General features: G+C 28.2%; 3 protein-coding genes across 3 annotated transcripts in view; 1 reads left to right on the top strand and 2 right to left on the bottom strand.

Annotated features, from left to right (window-relative positions):
- Positions 1-10,957, bottom strand: part of LOC127287709 (mannosyl-oligosaccharide alpha-1,2-mannosidase IA) — a 187,269-nt gene extending 176,312 nt beyond the window's left edge. The window contains exons 1-2 of the mRNA XM_051314786.1: positions 10,420-10,957; positions 9,766-9,990 (exon numbers count right to left, since the gene is read on the bottom strand). Of these exons, the coding sequence (XP_051170743.1) occupies positions 9,766-9,990; positions 10,420-10,803 (609 nt within the window). The 5' untranslated portion in view covers positions 10,804-10,957. The remainder of the gene's footprint in view (positions 1-9,765; positions 9,991-10,419) is intronic.
- A 443-nt stretch (positions 10,958-11,400) lies between these two features.
- Positions 11,401-13,376, bottom strand: LOC127287710 (cytochrome P450 9e2-like). Its single transcript, XM_051314793.1, has one exon. The coding sequence runs from the start codon at positions 12,968-12,970 to the stop codon at positions 11,432-11,434; it is 1,539 nt and encodes a 512-aa protein (XP_051170750.1). The 5' UTR covers positions 12,971-13,376; the 3' UTR covers positions 11,401-11,431.
- Positions 13,377-13,892: 516 nt separating this feature from the next.
- LOC127287708 (odorant receptor 47a-like) lies at positions 13,893-18,371 on the top strand. Its single transcript, XM_051314785.1, has 9 exons — positions 13,893-14,275; positions 16,471-16,590; positions 16,729-16,849; positions 16,980-17,247; positions 17,331-17,444; positions 17,554-17,644; positions 17,744-17,880; positions 17,973-18,105; positions 18,243-18,371. Exons 1-9 carry the CDS (start codon positions 14,129-14,131, stop codon positions 18,294-18,296), a joined length of 1,185 nt encoding a protein of 394 aa, XP_051170742.1. The 5' UTR covers positions 13,893-14,128; the 3' UTR covers positions 18,297-18,371.
- Positions 18,372-18,394: the final 23 nt, after the last annotated feature.

The following is an 18,394-nucleotide window of genomic DNA, read 5'->3' as shown; positions in this document are numbered from 1 at the left end:
AAAGGAACATCTCCAGGGTGGTTGGCTTCGACATTTATACTGCACGTCTACTTGTGGGTAGATACTCGTAAACGTATATACGTTTTTACAGGTAATACCGCAGAGTCTGGACAGCGAAAGGGTAGTAGCCATTTGCCAAAGAAACCTTTCTGTTAGAAACTCTATTTGCAAACATCCAACAAACCCAGACTCGAGACGTTTGCAAAAATCCACGCTGAAGATTCTAGCTTGAAAGTCTGTCGAGAAGATAATTGAAATTGCTTTACCTCAGGCTACTTTTTTTGCATCATTGTTTACCTTTCGATTTCTTAGAAACAATTATTTTTTCCACAAAAAATAAAGTGCTTGAATAGAATTTTATATTTTTTAAATTGTACAGTTGCAGTAAACAGTTCCATGTAAAATTTACTCTGGTTTTCATTTGTTTTCCATTATTTTCTAAATTTGACGCCCAGTCTAATTATCCATTACAAGGGATTTAATTTGAAAAAAATGAGAATATGATTTTTTAAAGAAACTCGAGAAGGCAATTCAAACGAAACAGGTATTTATTTCCTTCTTTTATGGACCGACATTTAGCACCGTCGATTATCTGTTCACTGAATTCTCACCACGTTCACTTGCAATTGTCATGAATTATTGTCGCACAATGTATATAATACTTATTTCCTGCTCTCTTTGGAATGAAATTTACAATTTTTAATCTCCTCTATCCGTTGATAGTATGTATCAACATTTTAACGTGTACTAAACTTTTGTATAAATGAAAGCATAAAGAAATGAATAAAAATATTTTTACCCACTAGAAAAAATAATAAGGGAGCTTTTCCTAAGAATTAAACATTGCAGAAGACAAATTGCATTATTTGTGGATAGATGAAATGTAAAAAGAAATATTGGATTATATTAATGTTTTGTCTTTCTAAACAATAATTTGACATTTACTTGTAGCCTTTTATATTTTCTCGGTATCATATCAAGTATAGGGTAGGTGCAGCAGTGGAATTTCAAATATCTGTTTTGCATTCCTTAGCTATTCTCCTTTCCACAAGCAATGTGCAGCGGTTGTATCGGATTGCTGACTGAGAAATTTAACTCTTCAACTTTAGATGACAACGGTTATCTATAAACCATCGATCTTTCTTTCAGTTTTAAATATTGATTCATGTTTTTATAAAAACAGTTCAATTAAATGACAAAAATTGAATTCTGCACGTATTGTTATGTGGGTATCTGTCATATCATGTATTTTTTCACTTTGTGAAAATTCTGTATAAAAGGACCACATATGCCAAGAGAGTTCAGTTCAGATTTAGGTAACAGCACGTTAACTTCATATACGAAATTTTTTAGAAGTTCTGTTACTATGTCCAATTTTATACTCAAGTTGAACTTAGAAGAATCTCTGTGTCAAGTGTTAAAAGTTTCTACATCAAGAAGAACTCATCAAAGTATTCAAGGGTTTGACTTTGACATAATATTTAGAAATTATCAATTCTTCCTTTTTTGGATTTAAGAACATAATTCGATTGTGTAAATAAAAATAACCTTTTTTAAAATAAATAGGACTAATTTAAAAGGATGTGTTTTTTCAGATTGATCTTGTTCTCACACGTGAAGTTGAAACTCCCATACCGAGGGATATCCACTCAATATATTAACTGGAGTCTTATCCAAGTTGAGTGTCTTTTTCGCGAACAGTTTGAAAGTAACAAATGTCTCTTTCTGGTTCTCATCTCGTCGCTGCAACATTGTCACACACGCACTGGATCCGATAGATCTCGTCTTCTTCTCTTTCTTTCTTCATCTCTCTTTCTCTCTCTCTTTCTCTCTTGGTGTATCAGGAGCAAAAGGCATCAAGCACACACACGTGTCCTTGCACCGATAATTGAACATACATCAAGGGTCCAGACAAACGGCGAAACGAATCCAGGTAAGGGTAGAGGACAGGCGTAGATAATTCCACATGGAGGCAATTTGAGGCTTCTTCGCCGGCCTCTCGAATGATATAAATTCAGTAAACGCCGTCATTAGGGACCAATCCGAAATACCGGGCGTCTATTAAACTTGGAACTAAGATAATTATCTGTATACTGTGTCGGGCTCGAGAAACCGAGGCCCAAGCCTTGTTCTTTCGCATTGTTGCACTTCTTGCACATCCCGTCGCACTTTTCTGCTTTCTGTTTTATCAGCTTCTTTTCTTTAAAAAGATCCTTCCTTCACCTGCCTTCCGCGCGATGTCGATGTGGTAAAATGACTATCAGTGGGTGGAGGCTACTCAAACAGAATGGCACGCAAGAATCCCAAGCACAGCTGTACTCGCAAGTTAGCCCTATTGTAAAAACGTTAAACTATGTTTTTTGGCAGGCGTTACATTTGTCGGATACCTTCCTACCGACAGAGAACTTATATTATATGCCCTGCGCACACTACTTGGAATGTTCTATTATTCAACGAAATACCGCTGCTTTATCAAAAATCCAAATTAGATGGAAAGAAACCCAAATGAGGTGATAAAAAAAATTAACTAGTAAAAGATAATTAAAATCATAAGTACCTAATTTTTATCTGCGCATCTAATTTTTTTATTATTGCATTAAAATTACATAATATTATTTTGAAAATATAAATCCTTGAAAAGCAATTTACCACTACAATACATCCCAATTCAATTTACGTCTCTTTTCAAGAAAAAAAAGAGTATTTTCGACAAAGAAAAATTCGAGGTCGAAGACGATTACTGAATGGCCGAGGACGGTCCTTGACATGGAACACGTCCAGAAGGAACACAGCGCGAAGTAAACCAACAAGAAGTCAAGGAAGATGGTGGCATTAAGAGAATAGGGTGGTGTGGTGAGGTTTTTAGTAATTAACGGAGCTGTTGCGATCGCAATCTGGCACACGACGCCGCCGCGAGCACCACAAAACCCCTATATAGAAGTAAAAGCAAGAGAGCAATATGGTGTGTCAATGACAGTTGAACAAGGATGGATATCACATTGGAAAGAAAGAAAAAGACAAAAGGTAAAGAATAGAAAAGAAAGAGAGAAACAGTTTGACGAACGGTAAAAAGAGAGGAGTCAAAAATCACATGCCTCGAATATTAATGTGGCATCCCTTCATTGTCTCTCAGTGTTCACTCATCCAATACTGGCGCTACAATTCTATCTCTTTCGTTCACCTCTTCTCTCTTTCTCTCTATCATCTCCACAACCACATTCATCGACAAACCAACACCCTTCACTAAGTATTTATCAATAGTATGTATAACCGCGAGCTGAAACCATAGCAGATGGATCGTTAACTCGAAACCACAACTCGAGGAAAGCTAATTAACGATATTGATAGTTTATCAAAACAAAAAAATCCAATAGCAATTTCTCCAATAAAATCGATCACTTTTTATATTCCTTCGTTAATTTATAGATATTTCAAGAAATAATATGAATACATTTTCGGAGAAGCTGCACTAGTTCTTCATTCAACATTTTTGAATAATAATTAATATTTACTTATTATAATATATCACTGCCTTTAACAAAACTATGCCACGCTTAAATGTTCATGCCTTTAGACGCACAACCAGCTAATGCATATTTGCCGCTACAGCTAAATCATTTTTCTTCATGAGTGGATGACAATTTTGTTGAACTCAGAAAAAAATTAATTTTTGTCTATTCATTTATTCATGGCATGTATAACAACTTAATAAATTCAAATCATTAATGCTTGTATCAGTGAATGTTAGATTCGTTAGGGTACACAGGCATCTAGAGCAACAAGTATCACTCAAGTACTAAATGTAATGAATTGTTTTTAACGATTAACACGTAAAGGGTAACTAATCTAATTCTTGGTTGAGTAGATGATGCAAAGATGGTTAGATATAGATGATAATGAATGTCTCTAAGATTCGTAGCTACCTCTAGAATGCGTCAAGACTCTTGGTACATACTCTCGACAACAAGGACAAGTTCTTGAGTTAACAAGTTCCTTGTGCTCTCTTCACGCATGGTATATACATTCAGACCCAAAGGAACAACCCGCATGGAGGTCTTTGACTCGTCAACTGATTTTACTTAAATGTCAAAACAAGCCTCTCATTACTCTCTCTCTCTCTCTCTCTCTCTCTCTCAAGCACTCGAAACCTCTGCAAATTCCAAGCATGAATTTCAAATCAACAAGTGTATTTGGTTGATAATTAAATAAAAATTTAATTACTCTAGCAGAATATTATTGGTAGTATTTAAATTAAATAGAAATTCAAAATTAGATCATCATTAGTCTTCTAATGTGAAATTAAATTCTCTTCCGTCTTTCCAGATCATTAACGTCTGCGCAAAAGAGTACAGGGTACTTTTTTCATTCTATATATAGTACCGGGACAAGAATGGTTTGAAAAAGCGGTGGCCAAGTAACTGGTAATTATAGCAACAAGAGCATAATAATCCTTGTTTTGCCACAAAATCCGCTTGGGAGAAAACAAAAGGATCTTTCAACAAGAAGGATCCTCAGAACAGCTCAAGGGAACGAACCTCAAGAGCAGAAAGAAAAGGGCAAAAGAGTATATACTGAACGCGCTCAAAGAAAATGTTTCTCCTCTTTCATTCGTTTGAATTTTTTTTCCCCACTTTTGTAGTATACTTTTATCGTTATTATATATGATGAATATTTTTTCCATCAAATACTGTGTGAAAAAAAATTCCTTTTTTTGTAAATTAAAATTTTGAAATAGTTATATAATAGAAATATAAAAATTGGTTAATTGAAAAGAAAAATTATTTATTGCCTGCTGCCAAACTCCCAGGAGAGAATATACAAGCAAAGTGATGATGAAGAAACCTGACGACTCTTCGTTTGGAAAGTTATATGGTGGATTTTTAGACAAACGTTGTACAATATTTCTGAACGATCATTTGTCATAATGACATTTGCAAACACTTCTATTCATAGTCAACGTTAAATCAACTATGTATATATGGTAAACACTGTCACGAGAAGTGATATATAACAAATGTATTCATCAATTCTTCGGAACAAATACTTGAAAAAAAAAAATTCTTGACAAATTCATTGGGAAAATACTACATGACAGAAGAATAACAACCAAAAGACTTGTTTTGTCATAATTCTTAATTTTGTATGCAGAATTTTTGGAATTTCTAGAAAGAATTTTGAAATAAAAAAAAATCAATTTATATATTTCAACCAACCAGAAAAGTTTGCCTCTTTACAATTATATGTTTTTTTTCGATACAAGTATAATAAATAACGAAAGAAAGATTAAGCGATAAAAATTGTTTCATGGCTTTTAGGAGTCCTTATGAGCAAAACGCGGTTCTGGGAGAAGGTAGAAATCGAATCGTGTAGGAATGTCCAGTAGTTTGCTTGTGTATTAGCCTGTTGTTGTTGGTCCATTCTCGTTCGTCAATCGATCCAGTCGCAGTAGTGTGTGATTCAGAGCAGCACTTAGTCCACTCTATCTCTCTTTCACTCTTTATGGCTGATGCCGAATATCTGCCATTAGCCTTTACCACGAGTTAAGCATCTTGTAATTTCTTATATTCCTGTGATTCAAGAGTGATTTCACGTTCTCTCGACGACGTTGAAGAACGACTTTTGCTCAAAACGTATCATTGGTATTTCGCTACCGAAAAGATCAACTAAATACACACACACACACATTTTTAATTTGATCCCCTTTCTTGGAGAATATATTCCAAACTCAGTACAATATTCTTTTCTAAGAAAAAAAAAGTTGTTCCTATATAGTTTTTCTTCTTTATACAAGAAATAATCTTTGTGGACTCCACACTGCACAGCAATCATAAACTCAGATAATATAAATAAAATATATATATATAATATAATAATATTAATCAATCATAAACAGCGTAGCTCTAAGATTAATAGCTGCTAATTTGGAATAATTTTAATAAAAATGCTTCAAAAAAAATTATAAGAGACAGCTAAAAATATGTACAACATAATATCATTATTGTATTTCATTTAAATAATTTTATCCCTTTGAAAAAAAAATTTCCACAAAACGGCTAAAAATCAGTGCAGTTTCTACCCTTCATATTTCTGAACGAAGTAATAATGAATATTAAAATACGAATTTCTAACAAGAACTATTATTATTATAAAATATACGAAAATTGGCGCAAAATTGATGAAATGAAAAAATTCTCAACAATTTCTGTTTATAGGTTCTAGTCACGAATTTCTACTTAATCAATTCTTGAATAATAGGATCAAACGACTTTTCGATTATAGAAAAGGTATTTCGTTTCACGTATAAAAGAGAATAGAAGAAAGAAAACTCATTTTGGGCAAAACACTAAATTTGCTAATTTAAGATGAAGAAAATAATGTTACGTCACCGTAATTCTTGTTAAATCTCGCAACTACATTTTTTGTAACAAAGCTCTATTTTTTCTTAACTTTGTTTTATTTAAAATCAATAATACAGTCACGACAGTATAGTCTAATTTTGTAACAAATTTTTCTTCAAATTCAAAAAATAAAATCTGTCAGACCGTTTTTTGTACATTTATTAAAATCGTTGTGTAAAAAGGACCACATATGCCAGGAGAGTTCAGTTCAGATTTTGGTACCAGCACGTCAACTTCATATACGAAATTTTGTAAAAGTACTGTTAGTTTGACTAATTTTATACTCAAGTTGAACTTAGAAGAATCTCTGTGCCAAATGTTAAAAGTTTCTACATCAAGAAGAATACTCATCAAAGTATTTAAGGCTTTGATTATGACATAATATTTGGAAATTATCAATTCTTCCTTTTTTGGAAGAATTATATTGTTTGGGTTTTTGTCACGGTCAATTGATCTCCGAACCTGTGGTCATCATCAAAGCCCGTCAACCTTCCTGCGAGCTCATAAGCAATATCTGGTACCAGCCATTCCTTCCCATATTTAAGGACATAATTCGATTGTGTAAATAAAAATATTATTTTTTTCAATTAAAATTATAAGAGAATAATTAATAATTATATAAATCTTGTGAAAATTAACTTTTTCCTTGAACAACACTCGATCGTATTAAAAATCAAACTGTTTTTATTGATTCTTAAAAAAAAACTAAAATTTTTATTTCCATTTATTTTAAATTGAATTACCAAAAAAATATCAAATTTACTGAGGGTAAATCACAAAAGTATTTATTGTAAAAGTTGTAGTAACTTTTACCTTCCTTGTTGCAGTGGAATGCTGACTTCCTTTATTTTCAAGACTGGTTGCTTCATGATACACTCTCTCAAAGATCAATTTTATAACTCTAAATATTTATCTAAATAAACTTGTAACCTTATCAATAAAAATCAATATTCTCTTTCTTATCCATGATAATTCTAAAACTTGAAAAATTTGTCATTGAATAATTAATTTTACGAATATTATCTATTATTACAATGTAAATTATATTTTCTTGATACACTTTTATTTTATTGACGTTAAATAAAAGGAAACGTGAGATCTGAAATATCTCGATTCCCACTGGAGTCGACTTCACGAGAATTCTAGATTACAGTTACTGCACTACTACGTGATTTCAGTGAGTTTTTAGCCATCAGTCGGTAAGGCGGCAATTCAGGGAAAAGTAAGAAACCTCGCTCACGAAACTTTGATTCATGAATAGGTATACGATTTATCACCTATTCATAGGCCGATTCTTATTCGACTCGAGAATGTATTCTAGTAAAATAAAGAATTTATAGCTCGAAATAGCAAAAAAAAAATAAAATAAAATTTCTTACCTTCCGAGCAATTCTCGTTCGTGTTACCCACGCAATTTATATATCTATATAAAAGAACTCTGCATTATGCATAAGATCTAATATAACTAAAATGTAAATTAAATTCCCTTGAAATATTCCTTAAAATAGGTGCAGTGATTCGTTATTTTTCAAATTTTTGTAACATTTTTTTCAAAAATATTGAAATTTAACAAATTAAATATGGATTAAAGAGATGTTATTATAAAAAAAAATATATAATTTTGGAAAAGAGTGAAGATTTCGTGTTGAAACGAGAGGTTTTTTTTAGAGTACCATGTCATCACTATATATCATTATAAAAAATGTTTTTCTCAATGGCTACTTTAAATTAATATGAAAATTGCTCTTCACATATATATATACATGTATCTATGTAGAAAACACGAACACTACCAAAATATTTAAATCCACCTGGCCACCAGAAACCCATTGCATTTGCATTTAACGATTCCAATTTTCACCCGTGTCTTCTCAACAATTAAAATTAATCATTGTATGTGATTTATGTAAATATTCATAAATTACAATAATTTTATTTGAATGAAATTCTATAGATTATTTTTTTTACTATTACAATAAAAAATCGAAATATTTTATAAAAATTTTTGATTTAACTATATAGTGATTGTAATCAAAAAGCGTCAATTTGTAAGCCTAGTGAGAACTATGGGAATTACGTTCATTGACGCTATAGAGTGGGAATAAGTTAACAGGGAGTTAAAATTTCATATCATAGTAGGAAGTATTCTCAAATTTTGATGAAGTCTGTGCTTTTTTTTAATTTTAAACTTTGTAAAATTGCTGTTAAAATAGGTTATGGTAAAATTTTCAAAAGTTCCGTTATACTGGAACTATTCTCTTGGCAGTATTTCAAACGAAGATATATAACGTACATGTACTTTAATTGCAACTGGATCTTATGCTAATACTAAATAGCATTCTAATAGTATAACTACTCACATGCACGCATATACATATACTTGATTATTTATCATGAAAGGCGCTTTTGTACTTTCATAAAAGAAGAGTAACAATTTACATTCAGGCAAAATGTAAATTTAACTCTTAATAAATAAATATATTTAAATAAGTTTTTCCTAATTGTACTTCAAATAAATTTGTGGTAACATTTCAGTTTGCTAATTTTAATAATTCTGAACCTTTATTGTGTAATTCTATATATATATATATATAGAATTGAAATGTTCGTACTGTTTGATTGTCGTTATCAGTTCTATATATAAAGCCATTCTCAAATAGGAATTATTCTACATGAACGAAATGATGAAAATGTGGTGTTATGATTCTATATATATATATGGGCATCAGCAATGAATTTCCAAATTTCTGATTTCACAGTTTAGATACAAAAGATTATCATAGACTGCAAATCCATTTAAATCCCGAAATGTACATTCGAATGGACAAATTTTGACAATAAACCCACTTTCAGTTTGCTAATCAAAATAACTGCATCAATAGAATTATAATTTTCAAATAAATTTTCAAAAATTATTGAACGATTATTAATTAATATTTGAATTTTGAATATACTTTATATTTTGTAAATGTTTCAGTTTCGGCAAATTTTTGCTTTAAAAATTTGTCGAAACTAATTAATAAAAAGAAAATTAATTTAATTGAAAGAACGGTTAAACAAATTCTCATAATTGTTTCACATTTACTGCTGATGAACTTTTCTTTATCCCCACTTCAAAAGGATGTTGAAAGGGCAAAGAAATAAGTATTATCCCACATCTTTACGTAAAGGTGAACGTCCTAAATGTATATATATATATATATATATATCGCTTTTGTAATAAAACATTGTCAGCTATTTTTTATAAGGAAAAAAATCCTAAAGGATTCTAAAAAATGGATATTCAAATTATCTATTTTAGAAATAGTGAAAGTACATCTTTTGGATAAATAAAGGTTTTTAAGACGTAAAAAATAGTTTAAAGTACCTCTTTAACTTTGTTTCTTCTCTCCCTTGCGACAGGATCCTTATCCTCACCTCCAACGACAACAGGATATTTTTCAGCTGGTGCTGGAGGCACAGTTTCAATGTTATCCTCATTCACTTGATTAAAAAAATTCGTAACCGCACTACCTGTATGCACTAGTAAATCTATACCAACATCGGGTTTCTCCAACGTTTTCTGTTGTTGATTTTCTTCGTCAATTTTTGCCTAAAACAATAGAAAACAATTTTTCATTCTAATTGAAATTTTTTAAAGAAATTCTACATTTTTTTTTTCTATCGACAAATGCAAGTTAACTTTGTATATATACATATATATAGAAAAAGTGAAAGACGAAAGGAGAAAGCTATGTTCCGTTACGTCTTAGCAAAATCTCGAGCAAATTCCATACACTAAATGTGTATTTCTAGTAAATACTAGAAAACAACATTTGATATTCTTTTTTCATACATTAATTTTAAGATTTAAACATAAAAGAACTTAAATTAGGACAAACTAATAAAAAAAAGGATTCAAGAAAAGATAAAGGAATCCATCATGGATTTAGTCAAATTCAAAACAAAAATATTTGACACTATATATGTATATGTCAGCTAAATTAAATAAATTCAGATCAATAATGATATTTCAACATACTTGTAATTTTTGTTTATCTTCAATAATATGAATGTCCTGTCCTTTAAAATCATGATAATTATCTAAATCATTACGATGTCCACCATAACCTGGGACATGGGAATCTTTTGAATGAGGAGGAGCCGGTATTAAAAGTTCTGGACCCGCTTTTTGCATATGTTGATAAACGCGATAAACACTATTGACAGCTGCACCGCCAGTGCCATTTCGAAAATCAGGAAGAAAGAAAAATGCACCAAAACAAACGACACCAAACGTCAAAAATACAAGAAGTATTAAATATTTTTCCCGAGGACGAAAGGATCGTCGCAAAAACAGCTGTCCTGGAACACCATTCACAATACGTTGATACGATGGTAAAATTCCCGTTGTCGTAATCGTCATTATTTTTAATACATTAAAAAACTTGTACAATCTATTGACATGCAACAAGATTTTGTTTTGTTTGTTTGTTTGTTTTTTTTTATTTTGAAAAACAACAATGTTGTTTCTCTTCTTTCACGAGCCGATACACGCCATTACAAAAATCTGTGACACTGAAGCGACACCTACTAGACTAATTGAAAAATATGACAAAAAAACAGTTAGCGCCAAATCTGGAGTTTATTGAAAACCTAAAAGAGAAATGAACAGTGAATATAGTAGAAAGTTGAAATCAACTAATTCATCAGTAGTCATCACTGTTGGGAGATTGTAACCTAGCAGCGACTTTCAATTTCTTCTTTATCTTCAGTTAGAAGCATTGAATTGATGACGGTACAACATTTTCTTCATAGATCGCGCTAAAATCGTTAAGAGGGGAACGCAATTTAAGACGCGCCACATGACCTCAGTCAACCTTAGCACAAAATCAGACAGAATCATCATATAGAATAAAAAATCCAAAGAGAATGTATACAGAGAGCTCTAAAAGCATTTATAATATTAGATTTAAAATAAAAACTAAATTGATAGGAGGATAATAAATAAATAATGAAAATATTTATAATAATAATTTCCATAATGTATTTTTTTATTTTCTTGAATTACATTTTACATTTCGTTTTTCAATTTCCAACCAATAACCACCAACGGCTGTTAGTGTAAATGTTTTTTTACTCAATTTTAATGGTACATTGGTCTTTTTACAAACTTTTAAATTACATCTAGCCAATAAATGAAATAACACAATTTTTGTTTCCAAAACAGCAAATCTATTTCCAATACATTGTCTTGGTCCAAGACCAAATGCCAAAAATGTTGCTGATTTATTACTAGCGTTGCCAGTATTTAAAAATCTATCAGGATTAAATTTCTCCGGTTCCTCATAATAAGACAAATCATGTTGAATTGCATAAATTGGAATCATAATAGACATTCCTGGTTCAATTATAAATGGTTTTGAATCCGGTTGATTTGGTGGAAGTTCAAATTGTTTATTACAAACTCTATCAACAAATGGTACAATTGGATATTTTCTCAAACATTCACTTATCACTGCATCTAAATACTCCATTCCATTAATTGCCTCATATGAAGGATTATTATTTGTTATTTGTAAAACAAAATTAATTTCCTCTTGTAATTTCATTTGAATTTTTGAATTTAATGCAAGTTCATAAGCAACAAATGAAACATGTGTTGATATTGTATCAAAACCACCGAAAAAAAATACAAATGCTTGTGCAGTCATTTCCACAGATGTAAGTTGTATTTTATTACTCTCACCTCTTGAATCCATCATAAGTTGTAACATATCGGGTCGACTTATTTCATTCTTATCACGCATATTAATTGTTGTACTAATAACATTAGTGAAGAATTTTTCAATTTTCATACTAATAAATCTAATATTAAAAAATTTCAATAACTTTGGGAACATTCGTAAAAAAATAAATTTTATAGACATTTTCACTGGATCCGTTACATCAATGCCCATTAAATAAAATTCATTTTTTGGATTTTTCATTGAATCAACATTAATTCCAAATGCACATGTTGCAATAACATCATTAGTATAACGTGTAAAACAATCTTTAATATCACGTATTTTATTATTTTTTTTTTCATCATTTGAAAGAAATTCGGCAAAATTTATTGCACATTCAGATATAAGTTTAAACATTATTTTCATTTTATTTGATGTAAATGCTGGACTCAATAAAATTCTCACGTCATGCCACTTTTGTCCTTTTAGAGCAAATAAATTTCTACTAAACATTGGATCGGATGAATCATCAAAAAATAAACGATGATCTTGAAAACTTTCAAAATTTTTCACTCCAATTGATTTTATTAATTCAATGTCACGTAATACAATTACTGGCGTTTGAAAATCATAATATCCAAAATATTTTGAATTTGAAAATTTATTATATAATTTTAATTGAAATTCACCAGTGTGCTTTTGACGAAATACAATTGATGCTAAATTACCCAAAATTGGTAATGGTGTGACATGTGGAATTCCATGAATTTTAAGGTAATTTAATTTTTTATAATTGAAGAAAATATAAATGACAAAACATCCAATGAAAATTGTTAAAATCACAGTTAGAATGTTGATAATCATTGTTTTAAAATGTTTATTCTTGTTTCTCGAAAATAAAAAATTTTAAATATATATTTTTTAAAAAATATAGCTTTAAATATGACAACTGTTGACATTAAACTGAATCTTTTTGAGTTTAAATACATGTATTTATATCTCCTACTGATGCAATCATTATTAAAAAAAAAAAAGAAACAATACATTCATTACTAATTTTTGTAAGAAACTCCAAGCTGTTTATCAATTTTTACCCAAGTTGTGCAATTTGATTTTCATTTAGGAAATTCTACAAGAAATTTTGATATTACATTTTTTTTCTTCTTTTGTTTAATATATATAATAAAGTATTTCCTCTAATTGCGTCTTATTGTGCAATTATAATTAATTTTTTTATAAATGTATTTAAATTTGTTATCAATTTTTATTGTTCAATAATGATGCTCTTTAATCAATTAATGAAAAAAAAAAGAAAATATTGATATAAAGATAACTGAGATATTAATGATTTATTTTCCTTGATTTCACTTTTAAAATGTTAAAAGAATCATTAGAATTAAACACACAAACACAACGTCACTGTAATACTTCTTTTATATTTTATTGACAAAAATGTGAAAAACGGAGAGTTACCCTCAATCTGTTATATTTAAATTATATTGATTTACAATTACACTTTTATTATTTATTATTCAGAAAATATATTCTTGAATAAAAATCATTTTCAATATTAAAATTATATTCCAGATATTTGCCATATTTTTTTTTTTTTTGGTATTATATTCATAGAATTGTAAAAGTTAATATAGAAGTAATGATAGGGAAATAGTTGTTATATCATGTCCAAGGGAATATTATATTAGAATAGAAAATTAAATAAAACTTTTTATGAGATATAGCATATTAAAAAATTGAAGTTTAATATATTTTTTTTTCAGTTGCACATGTAGAATTCACATAGGTAAATTATGTAAATTACAATTTATTGTTCCGTATGAAAAATTTATTTATCAATATAAACTTTTAAAACTATCAACTTTTTTTGTGTTTAATAAATATATTGGTTTACAAGAAAAATATTTATTAATTTCATGAAATAAATTTATTCACATATTCTCAGTGTGCAGTAATTATATTTTCTCTTGTTAAGAAAGAGATTTCTTTTTAATTTTTGTTAATATAATGTATTCTAAATTATATCTATCTTATATTAAGTTAATGAAATATATACTTATATCATGTGGATTTTGGCCATTTGTACCAAACAGAATATTAAAAATTCATTTAATCGTTTTGGGCATCTCTCATTTTTGTTGGACAACGCCTATTGTATGTAGAAATAAAGAAGAAGAAACTATACTTAAATAAATTTTAACAAAAAAGTTTTATATATGGGTCAGAATTTCTCAAACGGATCACCTAAAATTCAGAAATTTTTTTTTTTAATCAAAAATCATTTCTTTTGACTCCTTACATGATAAAAATAAGTCCCTGAAATTTTTAGGTCAAAAAAAAATTTTTTGTTAAAGTTATAAACAATTGAAATTTTTTGCAGTCTTATTTTAAAAAAATTTTTTCTCGAGTTCCTGTTCACCAATTAAAAACCAAAAAGGGTTTTTCTCGTCTTAAAATGTAGTTTCTAAATATAATTTTTATTTTGAAAAAATTTCATATTTAATAGATTTTTATATTATTTATTTATAAAATGTTATTAAAAAATAGTATTCTTGACGTCCTAAGGAAAATTAAATTTTCTGAATTCCCCACACAATTTTGTGTAAGAAACCGTTGAGAAAAAAAATGAGACTAAAAAAAAAAAAATACTCGGTAATACCTGTAATATTTTGTAATGTCTTGTAATAATAAGTATTATTGTGTAATATCATGTAATACTGTATAATACTTGTAATATTGTGGTATTATGTTGTAATATCTGAAAAAATTTAAAGAAAATCAAACCAAAAAATTTTAATATAAGTAAAAGTTTTAAACAAATATGAGAAATTAAATTTAATACTGTAATTTTTTATTGCGGCGTGTTTGTATCAGTTTCGATGACAAAAATTACGTGTATTTTGAAGATAATTTGCCCGCCGAAATTAGAGGATGGAATTTAAATTTTAATGGAAATATTAAAAATGTTTCAATTACGGCGAGGGAAAAAATTTGATCTCAAATAATTTAATTAATAATTGTTTAAATGTTCATCTTCATTAGTAATTGTATCAAAAAAAAATATTAAAATCATTTTGCAACAGTTATATTAAATGTAATAGTAATAATAGTTATTTTTTATGAACGCGCCGTAATTGATGCACTTACCCTAATATTTAAGAATATTTAATTATTTATTTCTCTATTTCTTATTTTAATTTTATTGAAAAGTTCTACGTATAAGAAAATGCTATAATTGACGTGTAATATTTTTTGTAATAAAGGTTAATACTCAGTAATATATGTGTAATACTTTTGTAATACAGTAATATTTTGGTAGTAGTATGTAATGCTTGTAAAATGTGTAATACTAAGGTAATAATGATAATATTTGTAGTTGTAGTCAAGTGTACACAATTTTTACTAGTAAATTACATTACAATGATATTTTTAATTAAGAGCATTTGAACCTTCGTGACGTCACAAATCATGGCGCATGACACGCAAACTTCTCAGGTATGTGAAAAGCACAATTTTGAATATTTTTTAAAAAAACCTTTTGGAAAATGTTCAGAATAACATAGACTCTGTCTGTTATGTGCGGAAAATTCAAAATTTTGCGTTTAAAACGTTTTTTAAACAATGTTAAGGTCACAAATTATGGCGCATGACACGCAAACTTCTCAGGTATGTGAAAAGCACAATTTTGAATATTTTTTAAAAAAACCTTTTGGAAAATATTCAGAATAACACAGACTCTGTCTGTTATGTGCGAAAAATTCAAAATTTTGCGTTTAAAACGTTTTTTAAACAATGTTTAAGTTGGTTGTCACAAGTAAGGAAAAATACACGAATTGCTTATATGTAGGCATTGTTTAAAAAACGTTTAAAACGCAAAATTTTGAATTTTTCGCACATAACAGACATAGTCTATGTTTCTCTGAACATTTTCCAAAAGGTTTTTTTAAAAAATATTCAAAATTGTGTTTTTCACATACCTGAGAAGTTTGCGTGTCATGCGCCATGATTTGTGACCTTAACATTGTTTGAAAAACGTTTTAAACGAAAAAAATTTTGAATTTTCCGCACATAACAGACAGAGTCTATGTTATTCTGAACATTTTCCAAAAGGTTTTTTTAAAAAATATTCAAAATTGTGCTTTTCACATACCTGAGAAGTTTGCGTGTCATGCGCCATGATTTGAGTCTTTATAACCATATAACATCTAGCAACAAATACTGTATGAAAATCAAATTAAAAATTTTTAATAGATTATACTCTGCAAGTAAATTAAAAAAAATATATATATATATTTGATATATATTTTTGAAAAATTAATGATAAATATTTTGTTTATATTACACAACAGGTATTAAACTTTTTTAGAAATTTGGATGATTTTAATGTTGCTATTGAAAATCTTGCCTTTTTTGCTCTTACTCTTTTAATATGGGCAACATATGTAAATCAAAGTGTACATATGAAACAGGTAAATATATATAATAAAAAAAGTTGTACAACGGAAGCCTAAATTCCATATACTTCACTGACAAATGAAAATTATAAAATTTGCAAACTAAGGATATAGTATTCATAATAATTTTATGTAAATTTATTTTAATATCAGTTAGAAGGGCTTTATTTAATTATATTCGAAGATTATGAAAATGCAAAGAAAAATACGAATCACAAAGAAATCTTGATGAAATATGGAAAAATATTAAGAATAGTAACTACTTGTTATCTAAGTAAGTAAAAATTATATTAACTTTATTAACAATTTAAAGAGAGAGATTTTATTTGTATGAATTTAATTTCAATAGATATAATAGTTTTATCTAATTATGAAATTTCGCTGGATCATTTAATTATTTACAGTCTATACAACATCTATTTTGATAATTTACATGAGTGAAGCATGGTTTCAAAAATTGTTATTTAAAGCTATAATGCCATCACATAAATCTGGACCAAATAGATATTCAATTGATTTTGATTATTATTTTTTTAATAGTACTGAACATTATGTATTAACATCGGCACATATAACTATTGGTGGTTATTTTAGTATTGAGCCTGTTATATGTGTTGATGTGATAATTTACATTGCAGCTACACATGCTTGTGCAATGATTAAGATTTTGAGGTAAAATATGTTTAAAAGCAAATGTTTAAAAAATTTAAGTTTTTTATGTCAAATAATGTTTTTTTTTTTTTTACATATTTCAGATTTGATTTAAAACACTTTACTGTCAATCAAAAAACTGGCGAACGTGTAAAGAGTGAAGTAGAAGTGTTAAAAAATGTTTCTCGTTGTGTAAAAAAATATCATCGAATACTTATGTTTGTATTTGTTATTTTGAATTTTAAAAATGATTCATTTTAATAAATTATTTATTTAAATTTTCATTTATCTTGGAAATTAATCAAATTTTTCTTCTTACCTTTATAGATTCATCGGTAACATTAATAATTGTTTTTCATCATTTTTATTTGTTACATATTTAATTTTAGGAGCACTGATAACATTGTTTGGCTCCTTGGTAAAGATTTGTATCTACTAATTTTTTTCATTTTTTTTTTTTTTAAATGATCTTACTTGTTAATACATTTTTAAATAACTTGATAAAAATCATTTGCAGATTATCCTTAATAAGTCAAACAAAGTGATTTTAATTAGAGGGGGACTGACAATAATTGGTCAACTTACACATATGTTTTTTAACTGCTATTGTGGACAAGTAGTAAAAAGTCAAAGTTCTTCTTTAATAAATTATATGTAAGACAAAACAAAAATCATATATAATTTAGAATATTAATAATCAAAATAAAAGAAGAGATTATTAAATATGCTATGAATTATTATTTGAGGTATGAAACGGATTGGTATAGTGAGTCATTAAAAGTAAAAAAAATGATTTTTGTTATGATGATGGGAGCAATGAAAGAATCTAATATAAATATTGGTAAAACTTTTGTCTTATCATTTGATTTTTATGCTTCGGTAAGTGATATTATTTATTATAAAAAGTATATACGCAAATTATTGCAATAATATTTCCTTTATAGTGACTTATGTAATTTATACAAAAAATAGTGAAAAATTAAATTTAAAAAATTTTTTTTCTTCCTTGATTTCAGATGATGAAAACAATGTTTTCTTATTTAAATGTTCTAAATTCTCGTCAATATTAATTGAAATAATTTTTGGAAAAATATAGAACAGATGGGAAATATTGATGTCGTCACCATTGAAAATATACATTTGCCCTTTACTCCTCACAAATTACACT

This window comes from Leptopilina boulardi, unplaced genomic scaffold (assembly GCF_019393585.1).
Source record: "Leptopilina boulardi isolate dan_hultmark-lab unplaced genomic scaffold, ZJU_Lbou_2.1 LbouV2_372, whole genome shotgun sequence".
Lineage (NCBI taxonomy): Eukaryota > Metazoa > Arthropoda > Insecta > Hymenoptera > Figitidae > Leptopilina > Leptopilina boulardi.
The sequence above is the reverse complement of the archived record's forward strand: the minus strand, read 5'-3'. Positions and strand labels throughout refer to the sequence as shown.